This window comes from Oncorhynchus keta, unplaced genomic scaffold (assembly GCF_023373465.1).
Source record: "Oncorhynchus keta strain PuntledgeMale-10-30-2019 unplaced genomic scaffold, Oket_V2 Un_contig_15621_pilon_pilon, whole genome shotgun sequence".
NCBI lineage: Eukaryota > Metazoa > Chordata > Actinopteri > Salmoniformes > Salmonidae > Oncorhynchus > Oncorhynchus keta.
The window spans coordinates 1-22,590 of NW_026279423.1; the positions used below are offsets into that span (position 1 = coordinate 1).

Genomic DNA, 22,590 nt, shown 5'->3' on the forward strand with positions numbered 1-22,590 from the left:
GGTACCAGCACTCATGAACTCATGACATCATGATATATTGTCCACCTACCACAGATAAAGTGTTCTGGAAACATGCACCCCCCCCCTTGTAAACAGACCACATCATTTAGCCTCTCCTACCTTCCCTGCTCCAATAGTACTATCTCAGTCCAGCCCAGCTTGGCCAGGTGATAGGCCACAGACGTCCCTACGATGCCCCCTCCACAGATCACCACCCGGGCCTGGCTGGGCAGGGGGATGGGCTGCGTGGTCTCTACAGCCGAGGCCAGTCTCCGAGGGGAGCTCCAGATACCCCTAGGCCTGGTCCCCGGAGCCCAGCGTCCTGCATGGGACAGCAGCCTAGGGAGCAGGGCAGGGGACAGAGCCCCGGAGCTCCATACACAGCTGCAGTGCATGGCTTGGAGGAACCTGGAGAATCAGAACACAACAGGAGGCTCCATACACAGCTGCAGTGCATGGCTTGGAGGAACCTGGAGAATCAGAACACAACAGGAGAATCAGAACACAACAGGAGAATCAGAACACAACAGGAGAATCAGAACACCAGGAGAATCAGAACACAACAGCCTGGAGAATCAGAACACAACAGGAGAATCAGAACACAACAGGAGAATCAGAACACAACAGGAGAATCAGAACACACAGGAGAATCAGAACACAACAGGAGAATCAGAACACAACAGGAGAATCAGAACACAACAGGAGAATCAGAACACAACAGGCCTGAACACAACAGGAGAATCAGAACACAACAGGAGAATCAGAACACAACAGGAATCAGAACACAACAGGAGAATCAGAACACCTGGAGAATCAGAACACAACAGGAGAATCAGAACACAACAGGAGAATCAGAACACAACAGGAGAATCAGAACACAACAGGAGAATCAGAACACAACAGGAGAATCAGAACACAACAGGAGAATCAGAACACAACAGGCCTGGAGAATCAGAACACAACAGGAGAATCAGAACACAACAGGAGAATCAGAACACAACAGGAGAATCAGAACACAACAGGAGGATCAGAACACAACAGGAGAATCAGAACACAACAGGAGAATCAGAACACAACAGGAGAATCAGAACACAACAGGAGAATCAGAACACAACAGGAGAATCAGAACACAACAGGAGAATCAGAACACAACAGGAGAATCAGAACACAACAGGAGAATCAGAACACAACAGGAGAATCAGAACACAACAGGAGGATCAGAACACAACAGGAGGATCAGAACACAACAGGAGAATCAGAACACAACAGGAGAATCAGAACACAACAGGAGAATCAGAACACAACAGGAGAATCAGAACACAACAGGAGGATCAGAACACAACAGGAGAATCAGAACACAACAGGAGGATCAGAACACAACAGGAGAATCAGAACACAACAGGAGAATCAGAACACAGGAGAATCAGAACACAACAGGAGAATACAACAGGAGGAATCAGAACATTACTGGAGAATCAGAACACAACTTTCAGAACACAACAGGAGAATCAGAACACAACAGGAGAATCAGAACACAACAGGAGAATCAGAACACAACAGGAGAATCAGAACACAACAGGAGGATCAGAACACAACAGGAGAATCAGAACACAACAGGAGAATCAGAACACAACAGGAGAATCAGAACACAACAGGAGAATCAGAACACAACAGGAGAATCAGAACACAACAGGAGAATCAGAACACAACAGGAGGATTCTTGCTAATGCCAACAGTAAATCTGAAGTTTGCTTGTGTTCGACCTTCGTCCCAAGGAGAACAACACCCCGATCCAAACGTCTTTGCATTGGTAATACGCTAGCGGCCTTCTGACATTCGTCTAGCTAATGATAATACTAGTTAGCATAATCATGTAGCAAACTCACCGACTCACTCCACTCCAAAAGTAATATAATCTCTATTCGGCTTGAAGCGGATTTCAGTCCTGCGCCTCGATGACAGCAGAATGTTTCAGTCAGACCCTCTCCGACCAAACAAACTGCATTGTTTATTTACACCGCCGTGAAACAGGCAAAATAATAACGAACTACTTCCGGGTCGCGGATTTTTTTTGGAATCCGTCAGAATAAAAGTTCCATCCGGTATACTTGGTAAATTAATAATTATGAAAATTTGTACAATTATTTACAAAAATATAAACGCAACAATTTAAACCGATTTACTGAGTTACAGTTCATATAAGGAAATCAGTCAATTGAAATAAATTAATTTGACCCTAATCTATGGATTTCACATGAAAACAGACATTCATCTATTGGTCACATATACTCAGTGGTGGCCTGTCATTCAGGGCAGGTGAGCACCACCTGTTTTGAGACCCACCCATTTAGCAAAATTGTTTTATGTTTTTCATGTTATTTTTTACATAAATACATGTCACATATCAGTTTGCAAACAATGTAAAAAATAATATTTGAGTTAATAAAGCCGCATACAAACATGGTTGCTTCTTGAGTATGGCATCTCCAAAATGCAGGTGTTTCAGCCTAGCTTAGTGCTTTCTGTGGTAGTGGGGCAGCCAGTGTGGGGGTTAGTAATGTACTCTAGTTTCGCCGTGATCGGCTCACTTCTGTCACTCATGGGGACACTATGTCAGCTCAAAATCTACAGAGAGAGCTTGAAAATTCAAGCCCCTTGGGTGCTGCCATAGATTTATATTAGAAGTGCCCATCCAAGAAGGCTCAAAGTCACTGGCCGCAAATAAAATGACATCAAATCACGTTATATCTACAGCAGCTTCACTTTCAAAATCTTAGCTAGCATGCAAGACAAGCGGCCATCGTCACGAATCAACAATCTACTGGCAAATCCTTTTCAAACCTTGTCGAGAAATTATAAGATCAAAAAAAGCATATGGGTGCTCATCGGCCAATGGACATTAACATTACACATGAATTTGGAAATCGCAAATATAACAGATGGGTGATTTGGAAGGAATCTGTTACTGCTGCTCTTTAATTAATGAAATGTTTTAATGGTATTTTTTTAATGGTCTATTTTTGACTTAATACTTATTTTTCTTAAAACTGCATTGTTGGTTAGGTAAGTAAGCATTTCACTGTAAGGTCTACCTACACCTGTTGTATTAAGCATTTCACTGTAAGGTCTACCTACACCTGTTGTATTCAGCATTTCACTGTAAGGTCTACCTACACCTGTTGTATTCGGCGCATGTGACAAATACAATTTGATTTGATCAGTGGCTCACTGCAAGTGTTGCAAAGCAATCACTAAGCTACTCAGTGGAGAGGCTGTGTGGTCCAAGTCTGGGTTTAAGGGGTTTCTTTTTCAAGCTTAAAAGGATAAACAGTCACATGTAACTGTGGGCCAGAAAAAGGTTGAATACACTGGCCTGTCAACCTGGTACAACTTCTGCCGCGTTCAAAACAAGTGTAAACTTGGAACTGACTTCAGTGAGTTCAAGACAACTGGGGAAAAAAACGAGCTCAGACTGGGAAAATACGCTTTCAATCCAACTCGGGAGCTCAGGCCTCTTTCTAGAGCTCCGACCTGAAGATCACTGACGTCATGATTCAACCTTTTGTAAAAAAAAACAAAATGTTCCCAGTTATCTTGAAAGCACCATAAATCTAGAGAATGCCAGACTTTGATGACAAAATTTGCCCACAAGAAGAACCGCTGTGCCATTATATGCTGCTGCAAAAATGATGTAATATGCCAGGGAGATATGTCCCTTCCCCCTCATACGTTAGCCTACTGTTCTGACTTGGTGGTGCACATGTAGCCTATAGTCTGTTTAGAGAAATGCCATCGTCGAGAATTGTAAGAGCTTTCATTGTCTACTTATATGCCCCCTTTATTTATCCTACGGTTCTGACTTGGTGTACAGGGAGAATACTGTAAGAACGGGCCATGTTTTGAATTCAGTCGCTGTACATTTCAAAAGTGCTGAACAAATACTTATACTGACTATGTCCGTCTTAGCTCTGTCATTGTCTTAAACAAAATTACGGATTGCCTCTTATCCGGATGTGAAATGGCTAGCTAGTTAGCGATGGTGCGCGCTAATAGCGTTTCAATCGGTGACATCACTCGCTCTGAGACCTTGAAGTAGTGGTTCCCCTTACTCTGCAAGGGATTTTGTGGAGCGATAGGTAACGATGCTTCGAGGGTGACTGTTGATATGTGCAGAGGGTACCTGGTTCACGTCCGGGTCGGGGAGAGGGGACAGACTAATGTTATACTATTACATCCGCTCATCGTTCCCTTGTACATCTCAATTGTCAGTATTAACCACATTTTGTTTAAGCGAAGCAGCCATATCAGATGTTTGGGGGAAATGGCGGTAAATGAGGCTGAATGAACTGTTTCCCTGCCAGACAAGGCTCCACTGATAGCCAGGTATAGCAGTGCTAAGGATCCCCTCCGTGGTGCTGAAAACAAGGCTCCACTGATAGCCAGGTGCAGCAGTGGTAAGGACCCCTCCGTGGTGCTGAAAACAAGGCTCCACTGATAGCCAGGTGCAGCAGTGGTAAGGATCCCCTCCGTGGTGCTGAAAACAAGGCTCCACTGATAGCCAGGTGTAGCAGTGCTAAGGATCCCCTCCGTGGTGCTGAAAACAAGGCTCCACTGATAGCCAGGTGTAGCAGTGCTAAGGATCCCCTCCGTGGTGCTGAAAACAAGGCTCCACTGATAGCCAGGTGTAGCAGTGGTAAGGATCCCCTCCACGGTGCTGAAAACAAGGCTCCACTGATAGCCAGGTGTAGCAGTGGTAAGGATCCCCTCCATGGTGCTGAAAACAAGGCTCCACTGATAGCCAGGTGTAGCAGTGGTAAGGATCCCCTCCATGGTGCTGAAAACAAGGCTCCACTGATAGCCAGGTGTAGCAGTGGTAAGGATCCCCTCCACGGTGCTGAAAACAAGGCTCCACTGATAGCCAGGTGTAGCAGTGGTAAGGATCCCCTCCATGGTGCTGAAAACAAGGCTCCACTGATAGCCAGGTGTAGCAGTGGTAAGGATCCCCTCCATGGTGCTGAAAACAAGGCTCCACTGATAGCCAGGTGTAGCAGTGGTAAGGATCCCCTCCGTGGTGCTGAAAACAAGGCTCCACTGATAGCCAGGTGTAGCAGTGGTAAGGATCCCCTCCGTGGTGCTGAAAACAAGGCTCCACTGATAGCCAGGTGCAGCAGTGGTAAGGATCCCCTCCATGGTGCTGAAAACAAGGCTCCACTGATAGCCAGGTGTAGCAGTGGTAAGGATCCCCTCCATGGTGCTGAAAACAAGGCTCCACTGATAGCCAGGTGTAGCAGTGGTAAGGATCCCCTCCACGGTGCTGAAAACAAGGCTCCACTGATAGCCAGGTGTAGCAGTGGTAAGGATCCCCTCCACGGTGCTGAAAACAAGGCTCCACTGATAGCCAGGTGTAGCAGTGGTAAGGATCCCCTCCACGGTGCTGAAAACAAGGCTCCACTGATAGCCAGGTGTAGCAGTGGTAAGGATCCCCTCCACGGTGCTGAAAACAAGGCTCCACTGATAGCCAGGTGCAGCAGTGGTAAGGACCCCCTCCATGGTGCTGAAAAGAAATCTCTGCTGTTGGGACAGCTTTATGTCGGCCCTAACAGTTAGTGGGCACCGTTTGTCACCGTTACTGTGTAATTAATGTATTGTTTAGTGTTGTGGCTTTGCTGGCATGCATCAAAAAAAAAATGTTGAGTTTACCCACCAAGATTTACATGCTAAAACCACCACTGCATAAAACCAGTCAGTATCTGGTGTGACCACCATGCAGCGCGACTCCTTCGCATGGAGTTGATCAGGCTGTTGACTGTGGAATGTTGTGCAACTCCTCTTCAATGGCTGTGCGAAGTTGCTGGATATTGGGCGGGAACTGGAACACGCTGTCATACACGTCGATCCAACCGTGGAGGCCCCTCAGAGGAGGACCATCCTTCTCAGTGAATTTATAAAACAGTGGAGGCCCCTCAGAGGAGGACCATCCTTCTCAGTGAATTTATAAAACAGTGGAGGCCCCTCAGAGGAGGACCATCCTTCTCAGTGAATTTATAAAACAGTGGAGGCCCCTCAGAGGAGGACCATCCTTCTCAGTGAATTTATAAAACAGTGGGAGGCCCCTCAGAGGAGGACCATCCTTCTCAGTGAATTTATAAAACAGTGGAGGCCCCTCAGAGGAGGACCATCCTTCTCAGTGAATTTATAAAACAGTGGAGGCCCCTCAGAGGAGGACCATCCTTCTCAGTGAATTTATAAAACAGTGGAGGCCCCTCAGAGGAGGACCATCCTTCTCAGTGAATTTATAAAACAGTGGAGGCCCCTCAGAGGAGGACCATCCTTCTCAGTGAATTTATAAAACAGTGGAGGCCCCTCAGAGGAGGACCATCCTTCTCAGTGAATTTATAAAACAGTGGAGGCCCCTCAGAGGAGGACCATCCTTCTCAGTGAATTTATAAAACAGTGGAGGCCCCTCAGAGGAGGACCATCCTTCTCAGTGAATTTATAAAACAGTGGAGGCCCCTCAGAGGAGGACCATCCTTCTCAGTGAATTTATAAAACCGTGGAGGCCCCTCAGAGGAGGACCATCCTTCTCAGTGAATTTATAAAACAGTGGGAGGCCCCTCAGAGGAGGACCATCCTTCTCAGTGAATTTATAAAACAGTGGAGGCCCCTCAGAGGAGGACCATCCTTCTCAGTGAATTTATAAAACAGTGGAGGCCCCTCAGAGGAGGACCATCCTTCTCAGTGAATTTATAAAACAGTGGGAGGCCCCTCAGAGGAGGACCATCCTTCTCAGTGAATTTATAAAACAGTGGGAGGCCCCTCAGAGGAGGACCATCCTTCTCAGTGAATTTATAAAACAGTGGGAGGCCCCTCAGAGGAGGACCATCCTTCTCAGTGAATTTATAAAACAGTGGGAGGCCCCTCAGAGGAGGACCATCCTTCTCAGTGAATTTATAAAACAGTGGAGGCCCCTCAGAGGAGGACCATCCTTCTCAGTGAATTTATAAAACAGTGGAGGCCCCTCAGAGGAGGACCATCCTTCTCAGTGAATTTATAAAACAGTTAAAAAGTTATTCTTTTTAGATAAAACTACACTAAATATATTCACGTCACCAAATAATTGACTCAAACAAACTGTTTTGCAATGTTGGGGTTTGGCCGTCATTGTAAATTAGATTGTGTTCTTAACTGACTTGTCTAGTTAAATAAAGGTTACATTAAAAATACACCATCCAACCACACTGAGCTCGAGCTGTTTTGCAAAAGGAGGAATGGGGAAAAATTCAGTCTCTCGATGTGCAAAACTGATAGAGACATACCCCAAGCGACTTACAGCTGTAATCGCAGCAAAAGGTGGCGCTACAAAGTATTAACTTAAGGGGGCTGAATCATTTTGCACGCCCAATTTTTCAGTTTTTGATTTGTTAAAAACGTTTGAAATATCCAATAAATGTCGTTCCACTTCATGATTGTGTCCCACTTGTTGTTGATTCTTCACAAAAAAAATACAGTTTTATATCTTTATGTTTGAAGCCTGACATGTGGCAAAAGGTCGCAAAGTTCAAGGGGGCCGAATAGAATGCAAGGCATTGTATCTAGTATCATTTATTTTTAATGCTGCTAACAATAATGTCAATGCTCTATTAGTTTAATCTTTTATCTTCTTTTAACTTTTTTTTTATATTGTTAAACCAAATTCAAAATTTGCTAACATTTCCCCATAAAATGTAACTCATATCGACCTTTTTAAAAAAAAAAATTCACCATCTTCATTGACGGACTTTTATATTGAAGGAAAACTGCCAGGGCATTATTCTTGCTGGCGGAACGGAGTTTACGATCCCATCGCCGAGCGCTGCGTGAACAGCGTCTTCACGAAACGTTATTGGTCATTAATGTACGAGTAAAATGTTTTTAAAAAATGTCCACATGTGTCATTGTTTCCATACATTAATATTGTTACATTTATGAGGAAAGGAGAGCCTGCTCTTATCCAGTTGTCTTCAATACAAACATCTGTTAGAAATACATTATTATTTATTTTTCTATCGCATGACACCAACCGTCATTCTGAAATACCCAACATGTGGACACCATGATGTAAAAATCTGCAGACAATTTTATTAAATTGACGAAATGTTAATCTGTACAGCAAACAAAAAAAAGCACAATGTAAAATCTCAATATTACATCGTGGCATAAACCTGAACAAAAAATATAACAGCAGATCCATAACGTTGTACAGAAAGAAAAGGACAAAACTGGTTATCATCGTCAGTCTGTTTCAAAGAAGTCTCACTTCAAACCAACGAAAACAGACAGGAAGAAGGACTTAAAGTAGAGCGTCCAGGTGTTGCTGAAGCAGGAGAGAGGTCCAGCTCCTGGAGAGCAGAGGAGCTTTGTGACCTGTAGTCCAAACGGTCTCACTGTGGGCCTCGGTGTCCAGACTCTCCCCTCGTTTCTGTTTCCAGGGTTGAGATGTGGAGGATGGTGGTGCCAGCTTTACAACAGGGCCAGTTCTGGCCCAAGATGACCTCTAAAAGGGGCCTAAATGTTACTCCAAGGCCCTTCTGTTATTTTCAGAGGGATACTCTGAAGCCAAAACAGACACTCCATCTAAACATGAATCAGATTCTAAAACTGCGATAGAAACATAAAACCCTTGTCACTTTCATATCACATCGAAATCATTTCACAAATGTAAAATACACATTTACTGAAGTGGTGTGAAGTCCTTCAGTTAAACGTTTTTGGGGTATGTGTACTTTATTATATTTATCTGTACTTCATATATATTTTTACTTCACTACATTCCTAAATAAAATGTACTTTTTACTCCATACATTTTCCCCCGACACCCAAAAAGTACATTTTGAATGCTTAGCAGGACAGGAAAATGGTCTAATTTATACATTTTATCAATAGAACCTGGTCGTCCCTACTGCCTTTGATCTGCTGGACTCACTAAACACACATGCTTAGTTTGTAAATTGTGGCGCCATCTGCTTTGCTTAATATAAAGAACTTTAAATGATTTATACGATTACTTTTGATCCGCAAGTATATTTTAGCAATTATGTTTACTTTTTATACTGATGTATATTTAAAACCAAAGACTTTTACTCAAGTAGTATTTTACTGGGTGACTCACTTTCACTTGAGTCATTATCCATTAAAGTATCTTTACTTTTACTCAAGTATGAGAATGTATTTTTTACACTGCTGCTGTACACCGTGTTGACCAGCTATATCACAGTTTCAGCCGACAGTATATTTCAGTGACAACACGTTTTCTGCCGGTCTGCTTCCATTACACACAGGTGTCAGGTGCACGCTAGATATCTAATTAGCACAGGTGTCAGGTGCATGCTAGATATCTAATTAGCACAGGTGTCAGGTGCATGCTAGATATCTAATTAGCACAGGTGTCAGGTGCATGCTAGATATCTAATTAGCACAGGTGTCAGGTGCATGCTAGATATCTAATTAGCACAGGTGTCAGGTGCATGCTAGATATCTAATTAGCACAGGTGTCAGGTGCATGCTAGATATCTAATTAGCACAGGTGTCAGGTGCATGCTAGATATCTAATTAGCACAGGTTTCAGGTGCATGCTAGATATCTAATTAGCACAGGTGTCAGGTGCATGCTAGATATCTAATTAGCACAGGTGTCAGGTGCATGCTAGATATCTAATTAACACAGGTGGTGTCTCGGTGGTCCGTCGACACTAACATGGATTCATTTAACTTCTTCGATATAGGGGGCACTCTTAATTTTTGGATAAAAACAGTTCCCGTTTTAAACAATATTTTGTCACGAAAAGATGCTCGACTATACATATAATTGACAGCTTTGGAAAGAAAACACTCTGACGTTTCCAAAACTGCAAAGATATTATCTGTGAGTGCCCCAGAACTAATGCTACAGGCGAAACCAAGATGAAGTTTCAGACTGGAAATGCCCCAGATTTTGAATGCGCTGTGTTCCAATGTCTCCTTATATGGCTGTGAATGCGCAAGGAATGAGCCTACACTTTCTGCCGTTTCCCCAAGGTGTCTGCAGCATTGTGACGTATTTGTAGGCATATCATTGGAAGATTGACCATAAGAGACTACATCTACCAGGTGCCCGCTTGGTGTCCTCCGTCAAAATAATTGCGTAATCTCCAGCTGCGTGTATTTTTCCATTTGGTTCAGAGGAGTAACCCAACTGCCACAAATGGTTTATCATCGAATATATATGTGAAAAACACCTTGAGGATTGATTCTAAACAACGTTTGCCATGTTTCTGTCGATATTATGGAGTTAATTTGGAAAAAAGTTTGGCGTTGTAATGACTGAATTTGTTTTTTTTCACAGCCAAATGTGATGAACAAAACGGAGCGATTTCTCCTACACAAGTAATATTTTTGGGAAAACTGAACATTTGCTATCTAACTGAGAGTCTCGTCATTGAAAACATCCGAAGTTCTTCAAAGGTAAATTATTTTTTTTTTAATGCTTTTCTTGTTTTTGTGAAAATGTTGCCTGCTGAATGCTAGGCTTAATGCTATGCTAGCTATCAATACTCTTACACAAATGCTTGTGTAGCTATAGTTGAAAAGCACATTTTGAAAATCTGAGATGACAGTGTTGTTAACAAAAGGCTAAGCTTATGAGGCAATATATTTATTTCATTTCATTTGCGATTTTCATGAATAGTTAACGTTGCGTTATGCTAATGAGCTTGAGGCTATGATTACGCTCCCGGATACGGGATTGCTCGACGCTAGAGGTTAAACTGGACACAGCAGATCATCTAGATGACAGCGTCAACAGAGAAAATACCTTTCTGAAAACTCAGACTCTTAACACCATCTGATTCCTAATTAAAACCGAAAAACCTTTCTGAAATAAATAGCTTCTCATTTTCAGTTTATTGAGAAATAATTGTAATTTATTGAATTATAATTTCAGTTTATTTCCTGAATTGACAAACTTCTATTGGAATGGATCCCAACAGGCCCCTGACCTCTGAGGAGCAGGACAGACTGAGGATGCATCCCAACAGGCCCCTGACCTCTGAGGAGTAGGACAGACTGAGGATGCATCCCAACAGGCCCCTGACCTCTGTGGGTAGGACAGGTGAGGATGCATCCCAACAGGCCCCTGACCTCTGTGGAGCAGGACAGATTGAAGATCCATCCCAACAGGTCTGACCTCTGACCTCTGAGGAGCAGGACAGACTGAGGATGCATCCCAACAGGAATGACCTCTGTGGAGCAGGACAGATTGAAGATCCATCCCAACAGGCCCCTGACCTCTGACCTCTGTGGAGTAGGACAGGTTGAGGATGCATCCCAACAGGCCCCTGACCTCTGACCTCTGTGGAGCAGGACATATTGAGGATACAGGCCACTGACCTCTGAGGAGCAGGACAGATTGAGGATGCATCCCAACAGGCCTCTGACCTCTGACCTCTGTGGAGCAGGACATATTGAGGATACAGGCCACTGACCTCTGTGGAGCAGGACAGATTGAAGATGCATCCCAACAGGCCTCTGACCTCTGACCTCTGTGGAGCAGGACAGATTGAGGATGCATCCCAACAGGCCTCTGACCTCTGACCTCTGTGGAGCAGGACAGATTGAGGATGCATCCCAACAGGCCCCTGACCTCTGACCTCTGTGGAGCAGGACAGATTGAGGATGCATCCCAACAGGCCTCTGACCTCTGACCTCTGAGGAGCAGGACAGACTGAGGATGCATCCCAAAATGCACCTTATTCCCTACATAGTGCATACTTTTGACCACGACCCATAGGGCCCATAGGGAATAGGGAGGCATTTGTTACAGAGCTTTGCAGAACGACTTCCCTATTCAATGCCAGCAGCTATAACAGGAGCCATGTACTGTAGTAGGGACACAGTGGACGTAAACACAGTAGAAAAACAACCTGACAAACACCATCATCATCATCACAGTCAAAACAACCAGCTCAGGTAGCAGTGGTCCTTCTGTGGCTCAGTTGGTAGAGCATGGCGCTTGTAACGCCAGGGTTGATTCCGGGACCACCCATACGTAGAACCAGCTCCAGAACAAACACATTTACAATCAACATGAATTGTTGTTCTTGTACAATATGACGTTTTTTAACTTTAGCATTTACTAAAGGAGGCACATACATGACCAACAGGCCAGTGTCCCAAATGGAATCCTATCCCCTCTGTCGTGCACTACTATTGACCAGGGCCCATAGGATAAAGGGGACACTACTGTTAACCAGGGCCCATAGGATAAAGGGGACACTACTATTGACCAGGGCCCATAGGATAAAGGGGACACTACTATTAACCGGGGCCCATAGGATAAAGGGGACACTACTGTTAACCAGGGCCCATAGGATAAAGGGGACACTACTGTTAACCAGGGCCCATAGGGTAAAGGGGACACTACTGTTAACCAGGGCCCATAGGATAAAGGGGACACTACTGTTAACCAGGGCCCATAGGATAAAGGGGACACTACTGTTAACCAGGGCCCATAGGATAAAGGGGACACTACTGTTAACCAGGGTTTTTTAGGGTAAAGGGGACACTATGACCAGGGCCCATAGGATAAAGGGGACACTACTGTTGACCAGGGCCCATAGGATAAAGGGGACACTACTGTTGACCAGGGCCCATAGGATAAAGGGGACACTACTGTTAACCAGGGCCCATAGGGTAAAGGGGACACTACTGTTAACCAGGGCCCATAGGGTAAAGGGGACACTACTGTTAACCAGGGCCCATAGGATAAAGGGGATACTACTGTTAACCAGGGCCCATAGGGTAAAGGCCGCCCTCTGGGACACAGCCATTGTATTATCTAATGTGGTTATTATTTTTCAAGATCAATTTCACCCTAACAGTGCGTATATCCCCCCCTCCCATCCATAGAGACTGGTAAAAATCCACCATGTCTTCAAGCCCCCCCCTCATTGGACTAGACCAGGTTATCCAGATATGAGACACTTCATAAAAACTTTAGGACCAGTAGGTCCAACAGCATTGTTCAGGAGGAGGTTCAGGAACAGTTTTAGGACCAACAGTATCCAGCTTCAAGAGGAGGTTCAGGGCCAGTTTTAGGTCCAACAGCCTTCTTCAAGAGGAGGTTCAGGGCCAGTTTTAGGACCAGTAGGACCAACAGCCTTCTTCAAGAGGAGGTTCAGGGCCAGTTTTAGGACCAGTAGGACCAACAGTATCCTTCTTCAGGAGGAGGTTCAGGGCCAGTTTTAGGACCAGTAGGACCAACAGCATTCTTCAGGAGGAGGTTCAGGGCCAGTTTTAGGACCAACAGTAGCCTGCTTCAGGAGGAGGTTCAGGGCCAGTTTTAGGACCAGTAGGACCAACAGCATTCTTCAGGAGGAGGTTCAGGGCCAGTTTTAGGACCAGTAGGACCACAGCCTGTTTCAAGAGGTTCAGGGACAGTTTTAGGACCAGTAGGACCACAGCCTTCTTCAGGAGGAGGTTCAGGGCCAGTTTTAGGACCAGTAGGACCAACAGCATTCTTCAGGAGGAGGTTCAGGGCCAGTTTTAGGTCCAACAGTATCCAGCTTCAAGAGGAGAGTCTGGGCCAGTTTTAGGACCAACAGTATCCAGCTTCAAGAGGAGGTTCAGGGCCAGTTTTAGGACCAACAGTATCCAGCTTCAAGAGGAGGTTCAGGGCCAGTTTTAGGACCAACAGTATCCACTTAAGAGGAGGTTCAGGGCCAGGTTTAGAACCAGTAGGACCAACAGTATCCTGCTTCAGGAGGAGGTTCAGGACCAGTTTTAGGACTAGTAGGACCAACAGCCTGCTTCAGGGCCAGTTTTAGGACCAGTAGGACCTACAGTATCCTGCTTCAGGAGGGGTTCAGGGCCAGTTTTAGGACCAGTAGGACCAACAGCCTGCTTCAGGAGGAGGTTCAGGGCCAGTTTTAGGACCAACAGTATCCAGCTTCAAGAGGAGGTTCAGGGCCAGGTTTAGAACCAGTAGGACCAACAGTATCCTGCTTCAGGAGGAGGTTCAGGACCAGTTTTAGGACTAGTTAACAGCCTGCTTCAGGGCCAGTTTTAGGACCAGTAGGAGTAAAGGAGGTTCAGGGCCAGTTTTAGGACCAGTAGGACCAACAGCCTGCTTCAGGAGGTGGTTCAGGGCCAGTTTTAGGATCAGTAGGACCAACAGCCTTCTTCAGGATGAGGTTCAGGGCCAGTTTTAGGACAGCCTTCTTCAGGAGGAGGTTCAGGGCCAGTTTTAGGACCAGTAGGACCAACAGCATTCTTCAGGAGGAGGTTCAGGGCCAGTTTTAGGTCCAACAGTATCCACTTCAAGAGGAGAGTCTGGGCCAGTTTTAGGACCAACAGTATCCAGCTTCAAGAGGAGGTTCAGGGCCAGTTTTAGGACCAACAGTATCCAGCTTCAAGAGGAGAGTCTGGGCCAGTTTTATGACCAACAGCATTCTTCAAGAGGAGGTTCAGGGCCAGTTTTAGGACCAACAGTATCCAGCTTCAAGAGGAGGTTCAGGGCCAGGTTTAGAACCAGTAGGACCAACAGTATCCTGCTTCAAGAGGAGGTTCAGGGACAGTTTTAGGTCCGACAGCCTTCTTCAAGAGGTTCAGGGCCAGGTTTAGAACCAGTAGGACCAACAGTATCCTGCTTCAGGAGGAGGTTCAGGACCAGTTTTAGGACTAGTAGGACCAACAGCCTGCTTCAGGGCCAGTTTTAGGACCAGTAGGACCAACAGTATCCTGCTTCAGGAGGAGGTTCAGGGCCAGTTTTAGGACCAGTAGGACCAACAGCCTGCTTCAGGAGGAGGTTCAGGGCCAGTTTTAGGTCCAACAGTACCAGCTTCAAGAGGAGAGTCGGGGCTAGTTTTAGGACCAGTAGGACCAACAGCCTGCTTCAGGAGGAGGTTCAGGGCCAGTTTTAGGACCAGTAGGACCAACAGCCTGCTTCAGGAGGAGGTTCAGGGCCAGTTTTAGGACCAGTAGGACCAACAGTATCCTGCTTCAGGAGGTGGTTCAGGGACAGTTTTAGGACCAGTAGGACCAACAGCCTGCTTCAGGAGGTGGTTCAGGGCCAGTTTTAGGACCAGTAGGATCAACAGCCTGCTTCAGGAGGTGGTTCAGGGCCAGTTTTAGGAGCAGTAGGACCAACGGCCAGCTTCAGGAGGAGGTTCAGGGCCAGTTTTAGGACCAGTACGACCAACAGCCTGCTTCAGGAGGAGGTTCAGGGCCAGTTTTAGGACCAGTAGGACCAACAGCCTGCTTCAGGAGGAGGTTCAGGGCCAGTTTTAGGACCAGTAGGACCAACAGCATTCTTCAGGAGGAGGTTCAGGAACAGTTTTAGGACCAACAGTATCCAGCTTCAAGAGGAGGTTCAGGGCCAGTTTTAGGTCCAACAGCCTTCTTCAAGAGGAGGTTCAGGGCCAGTTTTAGGACCAACAGCCTGCTTCAAGAGGAGGTTCAGGGCCAGTTTTAGGACCAGTAAGACCAACAGCATTCTTCAGGAGGAGGTTCAGGGCCAGTTTTAGGACCAGTAGGACCAACAGCATTCTTCAGGAGGAGGTTCAGGGCCAGTTTTAGGTCCAACAGTATCCAGCTTCAAGAGGAGAGTCTGGGCCAGTTTTAGGACCAACAGTATCCAGCTTCAAGAGGAGGTTCAGGGCCAGTTTTAGGTTCAACAGTAGCCAGCTTCAGGAGGAGGTTCAGGGCCAGTTTTAGAACCAGTATGTCCAACAGCCTTCTTCAAGAGGAGGTTCGGGGCCAGTTTTAGGACCAGTAGGACCAACAGCCTGTTTCAAGAGGTTCAGGGCCAGTTTTAGGACCAGTAGGACCAACAGCCTGCTTCAGGAGGAGGTTCAGGGCCAGTTTTAGGACCAGTAGGACCAACAGCCTGCTTCAGGAGGAGGTTCAGGGCCAGTTTTAGGTCCAACAGTATCCAGCTTCAAGAGGAGAGTCTGGGCCAGTTTTAGGACCAACAGTATCCAGCTTCAAGAGGAGGTTCAGGGCCAGTTTTAGGACCAACAGTATCCAGCTTCAAGAGGAGGTTCAGGGCCAGTTTTAGGACCAACAGTATCCTGCTTCAGGAGGAGGTTCAGGGCCAGGTTTAGGACTAGTAGGACCAACAGTATCCTGCTTCAGGAGGAGGTTCAGGACCAGTTTTAGGACTAGTAGGACCAACAGCCTGCTTCAGGGCCAGTTTTAGGACCAGTAGGACCAACAGTATCCTGCTTCAGGAGGAGGTTCAGGGCCAGTTTTAGGACCAGTAGGACCAACAGCCTGCTTCAGGAGGAGGTTCAGGGCCAGTTTTAGGACCAGTAGGACCAACAGTATCCTGCTTAAGGAGGAGGTTCAGGGCCAGTTTTAGGACCAACAGTATCCAGCTTCAGGAGGAGGTTCAGGGCCAGTTTTAGGTCCAACAGTAGCCAGCTTCAAGAGGAGAGTCTGGGCTAGTTTTAGGACCAGTAGGACCAACAGCCTGCTTCAGGAGGAGGTTCAGGGCCAGTTTTAGGACCAGTAGGACCAACAGCCTGCTTCAGGAGAGGTTCAGGGCCAGTTTTAGGACCAGTAGGACCAACAGTATCCTGCTTCAGGAGGAGGTTCAGGGACAGTTTTAGGACCAGTAGGACCAACAGCCTGCTTCAGGAGGTGGTTCAGGGCCAGTTTTAGGACCAGTAGGACCAACAGCCTTCTTCAGGATGAGGTTCAGGGCCAGTTTTAGGACCAACAGCCTTCTTCAGGAGGAGGTTCAGGGCCAGTTTTAGGACCAGTAGGACCAACAGCATTCTTCAAGAGGAGGTTCAGGGCCAGTTTTAGGACCAGTAGGACCAACAGCATTCTTCAGGAGGAGGTTCAGGGCCAGTTTTAGGTCCAACAGTATCCAGCTTCAAGAGGAGGTTCAGGGCCAGTTTTAGGACCAACAGTATCCAGCTTCAAGAGGAGGTTCAGGGCCAGTTTTAGGACCAACAGTATCCAGCTTCAAGAGGAGGTTCAGGGCCAGTTTTAGGTCCAACAGTAGCCAGCTTCAGGAGGAGGTTCAGGGCCAGTTTTAGGACCAACAGTATCCTGCTTCAAGAGGAGGTTCTGGGACAGTTTTAGGTCCGACAGCCTTCTTCAAGAGGTTCAGGGCCAGGTTTAAAACCAGTAGGACCAACAGTATCCTGCTTCAGGAGGAGGTTCAGGACCAGTTTTAGGACTAGTAGGACCAACAGCCTGCTTCAGGGCCAGTTTTAGGACCAGTAGGACCAACAGTATCCAGCTTCAGGAGGAGGTTCAGGGCCAGTTTTAGGACCAGTAGGACCAACAGCATGCTTCAGGAGGAGGTCAGGGCCAGTTTTAGGTCCAACAGTAGCCAGCTTCAAGAGGAGGTTCAGGGCCAGTTTTAGGACCAGTAGGACCAACAGTATCCTGCTTCAGGAGGAGGTTCAGGGCCAGTTTTAGGACCAGTAGGACCAACAGTATCCTGCTTCAGGAGGAGGTTCAGGGCCAGTTTTAGGACCAGTAGGACCAACAGTATCCTGCTTCAGGAGGAGGTTCAGGGCCAGTTTTAGGACCAGTAGGACCAACAGCCTGCTTCAGGAGGTGGTTCAGGGCCAGTTTTAGGACCAGTAGGACCAACAGCCTGCTTCAGGAGGTGGTTCAGGGCCAGTTTTAGGACCAGTAGGACCAACGGCCAGCTTCAGGAGGAGGTTCAGGGCCAGTTTTAGGACCAGTAGGACCAACAGCCTGCTTCAGGAGGAGGTTCAGGGCCAGTTTTAGGACCAACAGCCTTCTTCAGGAGGAGGTTCAGGGCTAGTTTTAGGACCAGTAGGACCAACAGCCTGCTTCAGGAGGAGGTTCAGGGCCAGTTTTAGGACCAGTAGGACCAACAGTATCCTGCTTCAGGAGGTGGTTCAGGGACAGTTTTAGGACCAGTAGGACCAACAGTCTGCTTCAGGAGGTGGTTCACGGCCAGTTTTAGGACCAGTAGGACCAACAGCCTGCTTCAGGAGGTGGTTCAGGGCCAGTTTTAGGACCAGTAGGACCAACGGCCAGCTTCAGGAGGAGGTTCAGGGCCAGTTTTAGGACCAGTAGGACCAACAGCCTGCTTCAGGAGGAGGTTCAGGGCCAGTTTTAGGACCAGTAGGACCAACAGTATCCTGCTTCAGGAGGTGGTTCAGGGACAGTTTTAGGACCAGTAGGACCAACAGCCTGCTTCAGGAGGTGGTTCAGGGCCAGTTTTAGGACCAGTAGGACCAACAGCCTGCTTCAGGAGGAGGTTCAGGGCCAGTTTTAGGACCAGTAGGACCAACAGCCTGCTTCAGGAGGAGGTTCAGGGCCAGTTTTAGGACCAGTAGGACCAACAGCCTGCTTCAGGAGGTGGTTCAGGGCCAGTTTTAGGACCAACAGTATCCTGCTTCAGGAGGAGGTTCAGGGCCAGGTTTAGGACTAGTAGGACCAACAGTAGCCTGCTTCGGGAGGAGGTTCAGGGACAGTTTTAGGAGCAGTAGGACCAACAGTATCCTGCTTCAGGAGGAGGTTCAGGGCCAGTTTTAGGACCAACAGTATCCTGCTTAAGGAGGAGGTTCAGGGCCAGTTTTAGGACCAACAGTATCCTGCTTCAGGAGGAGGTTCAGGGCCAGTTTTAGGACCAACAGTATCCTGCTTAAGGAGGAGGTTCAGGGCCAATTTTAGGACCAGTAGGACCAACAGCCTGCTTCAGGAGGAGGTTCAGGGCCAGTTTTAGGACCAGTAGGACCAACATTATCCTGCTTAAGGAGGAGGTTCAGGGCCAGTTTTAGGACCAACAGTATCCTGCTTCAGGAGGTGGTTCAGGGCACCTTCTCAGTAGTAGTGGAGTGGATCAGGTTCTGGTGAGGTGGGGGTCTTAACATGGCTCCTCTGGCTCTGTGGAGCTTGGCTGGTTACGGGTGGACCCCCAGACTGGGGCTCTGGGTGGTGATAGGGGGGCTGGAGAGGGGCGGAGGTGGCTGGGGCAAGCCCAGACTGGTGCTCTGGGTGGTGATAGGGGGGCTGGAGAGGGGCGGAAGGTGGCTGGGGCAAGCCCAGTCTGGGGCTCTGGGTGGTGGTAGGGAGGCTGGAGAGGGGCGGAGGTGGCTACGGGTGGACCCCCAGACTGGGGCTCTGGGTGGTGATAGGGGGGCTGGAGAGGGGCGGAGGTGGCTACGGGTGGACCCCCAGACTGGGGCTCTGGGTGGTGATAGGGAGGCTGGAGAGGGGCGGAGGTGGCTACGGGTGGACCCCCAGACTGGGGCTCTGGGTGGTGGTAGGGGGGCTGGAGAGGGGCGGAGGTGGCTGGGGCAAGCCCAGACTGGGGCTCTGGGTGGTGATAGGGGGCTGGAGGGGCGGAGGTGGCTGGGGCACGCCCAGACTGGGGCTCTGGGTGGTGGTAGGGTGGCTGGAGAGGGGCGGAGATGGCTGGGGCAAGCCCAGACTGGGGCTCTGGGTGGTGGTAGGGAGGCTGGAGAGGGCGGAGGTGGCTGGGGCAAGCCCAGACTGGGGCTCTGGGTGGTGATAGGGGGCTGGAGAGGGGCGGAGGTGGCTGGGGCAAGCCCAGACTGGGGCTCTGGGTGGTGGTAGAGGGGCTGGAGAGGGGCGGAGGTGGCTGGGGCAAGCCCAGACTGGGGCTCTGGGTGGTGGTAGAGGGACTGGAGAGGGGCGGAGGTGGCTGGGGCAAGCCCAGACTGGGGCTCTGGGTGGTGGTAGGGGGCTGGAGAGGGGCGGAGGTGGCTGGGGCAAGCCCAGACTGGGGCTCTGGGTGGTGGTAGGGGGCTGGAGAGGGGCGGAGGTGGCTGGGGCAAGCCCAGACTGGGGCTCTGGGTGGTGGTAGGGGGGCTGGAGAGGGGCGGAGGTGGCTGGGGCAAGCCCAGACTGGGGCTCTGGGTGGTGGTAGGGGGGCTGGAGAGGGGCGGAGGTGGCTGGGGCAAGCCCAGACTGGGGCTCTGGGTGGTGGTAGGGGGGCTGGAGAGGGGCGGAGGTGGCTGGGGCAAGCCCAGACTGGGGCTCTGGGTGGTGGTAGGGGGCTGGAGAGGGGCGGAGGTGGCTGGGGCAAGCCCAGACTGGGGCTCTGGGTGGTGGTAGGGAGGCTGGAGAGGGGCGGAAGGTGGCTGGGGCAAGCCCAGACTGGGGCTCTGGGTGGTGGTAGGGAGGCTGGAGAGGGGCGGAGGTGGCTGGGGCAAGCCCAGACTGGGGCTCTGGGTGGTGCTAGGGAGGCTGGAGAGGGGCGGAGATGGCTGGGGAAAGCCCAGACTGGGGCTCTGGGTGGTGCTAGGGAGGCTGGAGAGGGGCGGAAGGTGGCTGGGGCAAGCCCAGACTGGGGCTCTGGGTGGTGGTAGGGGGGCTGGAGAGGGGCGGAGGTGGCTGGGGCAAGCCCAGACTGGGGCTCTGGGTGGTGGTAGGGAGGCTGGAGAGGGGCGGAGGTGGCTGGGGCAAGCCCAGACTGGGGCTCTGGGTGGTGGTAGGGAGGCTGGAGAGGGGCGGAGGTGGCTGGGGCAAGCCCAGACTGGGGCTCTGGGTGGTGGTAGGGAGGCTGGAGAGGGGCGGAGGTGGCTGGGGCAAGCCCAGACTGGGGCTCTGGGTGGTGGTAGGGAGGCTGGAGAGGGGCGGAGGTGGCTGGGGCAAGCCCAGACTGGGGCTCTGGGTGGTGGTAGGGAGGCTGGAGAGGGGCGGAGGTGGCTGGGGCAAGCCCAGACTGGGGCTCTGGGTGGTGGTAGGGAGGCTGGAGAGGGGCGGAGGTGGCTGGGGTAAGCCCAGGCTGTTTTTTTTTAGTTGGGCCTTTGGAAGAGACCGTCTGTTTCTGCCTACCAGGTGGAACCCAGTTCCCTACATAGTGCAATACTTCTGACCAGAGACCCATAGAGTTAGTTCTCACACAAAGCCAGTTGATGAAGTGGACCAAGGAGATGACAACATTGACATTGTTCTGTGATGTCAGGTCCAGGTGTGAAGGACCCCTACAGGGCTCTGGTCACAAGTAGTGCACTATATCGGCAATAGTACCATTTGGGAGTCAGTCTGTCCCAGGGAGGTCCGTCTGTCCCCAGGGTGGTCCGTCTGTCCCCAGGGAGGTCCGTCTGTCCCAGGGAGGTCCGTCTGTCCCAGGGAGGTCCGTCTGTCCCAGGGAGGACCGTCTGTCCCAGGGAGGACCGTCTGTCCCAGGGAGGACCGTCTGTCCCAGGGAGGTCCGTCTGTCCCAGGGAGGTCCGTCTGTCCCAGGGAGGTCCGTCTGTCCCAGGGAGGACCGTCTGTCCCAGGGAGGTTCCGTTCATCCCGCCCTCTCTACCTGTCCTTCAGTTCCCTGGTGACTCTCTTGGTGATGCGTCCACACAGCAGGCCGACCAGGAAGAGGACAATCACCCCCAGGGAGATTATAAACAGGATGTAGTTCTTAGAGGGGGAGATCATCACCTGCATGGCAAGGTCTGAAAAACCCTCTGCTGGAGCGACCTGTGGGGGAGAGGGTGAATTATTAGAGGGGGAGGAGGTCACCACCTGGGGGGAGAGAGAGGGAATTATTAGAGGGGGAGGTCACCACCTGGGGGGAGAGAGAGGGAATTATTAGAGGGTGAGGGAATTATTAGAGGGGGAGATCACCACCTGGGGGAGGGGGAGAGGGAATTATTAGAGGGGAGGTCATCACCTGGGGGAGAGAGGGAATTATTAGGTCATCAGGGGGGAGGTCATCACCTGGGGGGAGGAGAGGGAATTATTAGAGGGGGAGATCATCACCTGGGGGAGAGAGGGAATTATTAGAGGGGGAGGTCATCACCTGGGGGAGAGAGAGGGAATTATTAGAGGGGAGGTCATCACCTGGGGGGCTGCAGGTGTCAGGTTATTAAAGGGGAACCCACTGCAGGTGTCAGGGTTATTAAAGGGAAACCACTGCAGGTGTCAGGTTATTAAAGGAAAGGAAACCACTGCAGGTGTCTGGTTATTAAAGGGAAACCACTGCAAACTGCAGGTGGGAAACACTGCAGGTGTCAGGTTATTAAAGGGAAACACTGCAGGTGTCAGGTTATTAAAGGGGAAACACTGCAGGTGTCAGGTTATTAAAGGGGAAACCACTGCAGGTGTCAGGTTATTAAAGGGGAAACACTGCAGGTGTCAGGTTATTAAAGGGGAAACACTGCAGGTGTCAGGTTATTAAAGGGGAACCACTGCAGGTGTCAGGTTATTAAAGGGGAAACACTGCAGGTGTCAGGTTATTAAAGGGGAAACACTGCAGGTGTCAGGTTATTAAAGGGGAAACACTGCAGGTGTCAGGTTATTAAAGGGGAACCCAAGGGGGAACCCACTGCAGGTGTCAGGTTATTAAGGTGTCAGGGGAAACCACTACAGGTGTCAGGTTATTAAAGGGGAAACACTGCAGGTGTCAGGTTATTAAAGGGGAAACACTGCAGGTGTCAGGTTATTAAAGGGGAAACCACTGCAGGTGTCAGGTTATTAAAGGGGAAACACTGCAGGTGTCAGGTTATTAAAGGTGGGAAACACTGCAGGTGTCAGGTTATTGCAGGTGTCAGGTTATTAAAGGGAAACACTGCAGGTGTCAGGTTATTAAAGGGGAAACCACTGCAGGTGTCAGGTTATT

General features: G+C 49.3%; 1 protein-coding gene and 2 long non-coding RNA genes across 8 annotated transcripts; 1 reads left to right on the forward strand and 2 right to left on the reverse strand.

Moving 5' to 3' along the window:
- Positions 1-8,341: 8,341 nt before the first annotated feature.
- Positions 8,342-12,067, reverse strand: LOC127919062 (uncharacterized). Of its 5 annotated transcripts, XR_008101788.1 has the most exons (4): positions 11,498-11,615; positions 11,403-11,457; positions 11,253-11,362; positions 8,342-11,107 (listed from the first exon to the last, which is right to left on the reverse strand). It is a non-coding gene; the product is annotated as an uncharacterized LOC127919062 (long non-coding RNA). The 5 variants fall into 5 exon arrangements; XR_008101791.1 differs by lacking the exon at positions 11,253-11,362 and having other exon boundaries at positions 8,342-11,059; positions 11,498-12,067; XR_008101790.1 differs by having other exon boundaries at positions 8,342-11,011; positions 11,356-11,457; positions 11,498-12,067.
- A 518-nt stretch (positions 12,068-12,585) lies between these two features.
- Positions 12,586-20,020, forward strand: LOC127919063 (uncharacterized). 2 transcript variants are annotated; one of them, XR_008101792.1, is made up of 14 exons: positions 12,586-13,091; positions 13,491-13,680; positions 14,616-14,835; positions 14,881-15,070; positions 15,227-15,333; positions 15,380-15,679; positions 15,977-16,050; positions 16,400-16,497; positions 16,549-16,854; positions 17,327-17,585; positions 18,048-18,206; positions 18,259-19,294; positions 19,542-19,667; positions 19,792-20,020. It is a non-coding gene; the product is annotated as an uncharacterized LOC127919063 (long non-coding RNA). The 2 variants fall into 2 exon arrangements; XR_008101793.1 differs by lacking the exons at positions 19,542-19,667; positions 19,792-20,020 and adding an exon at positions 19,355-19,461.
- A 250-nt stretch (positions 20,021-20,270) lies between these two features.
- On the reverse strand, positions 20,271-21,416 carry LOC127919064 (formin-2-like). Its single transcript, XM_052502481.1, has 2 exons — positions 21,286-21,416; positions 20,271-20,721 (listed from the first exon to the last, which is right to left on the reverse strand). The coding sequence occupies exons 1-2, from the start codon at positions 21,414-21,416 to the stop codon at positions 20,271-20,273; spliced, it is 582 nt and encodes a 193-aa protein (XP_052358441.1).
- Positions 21,417-22,590: the final 1,174 nt, after the last annotated feature.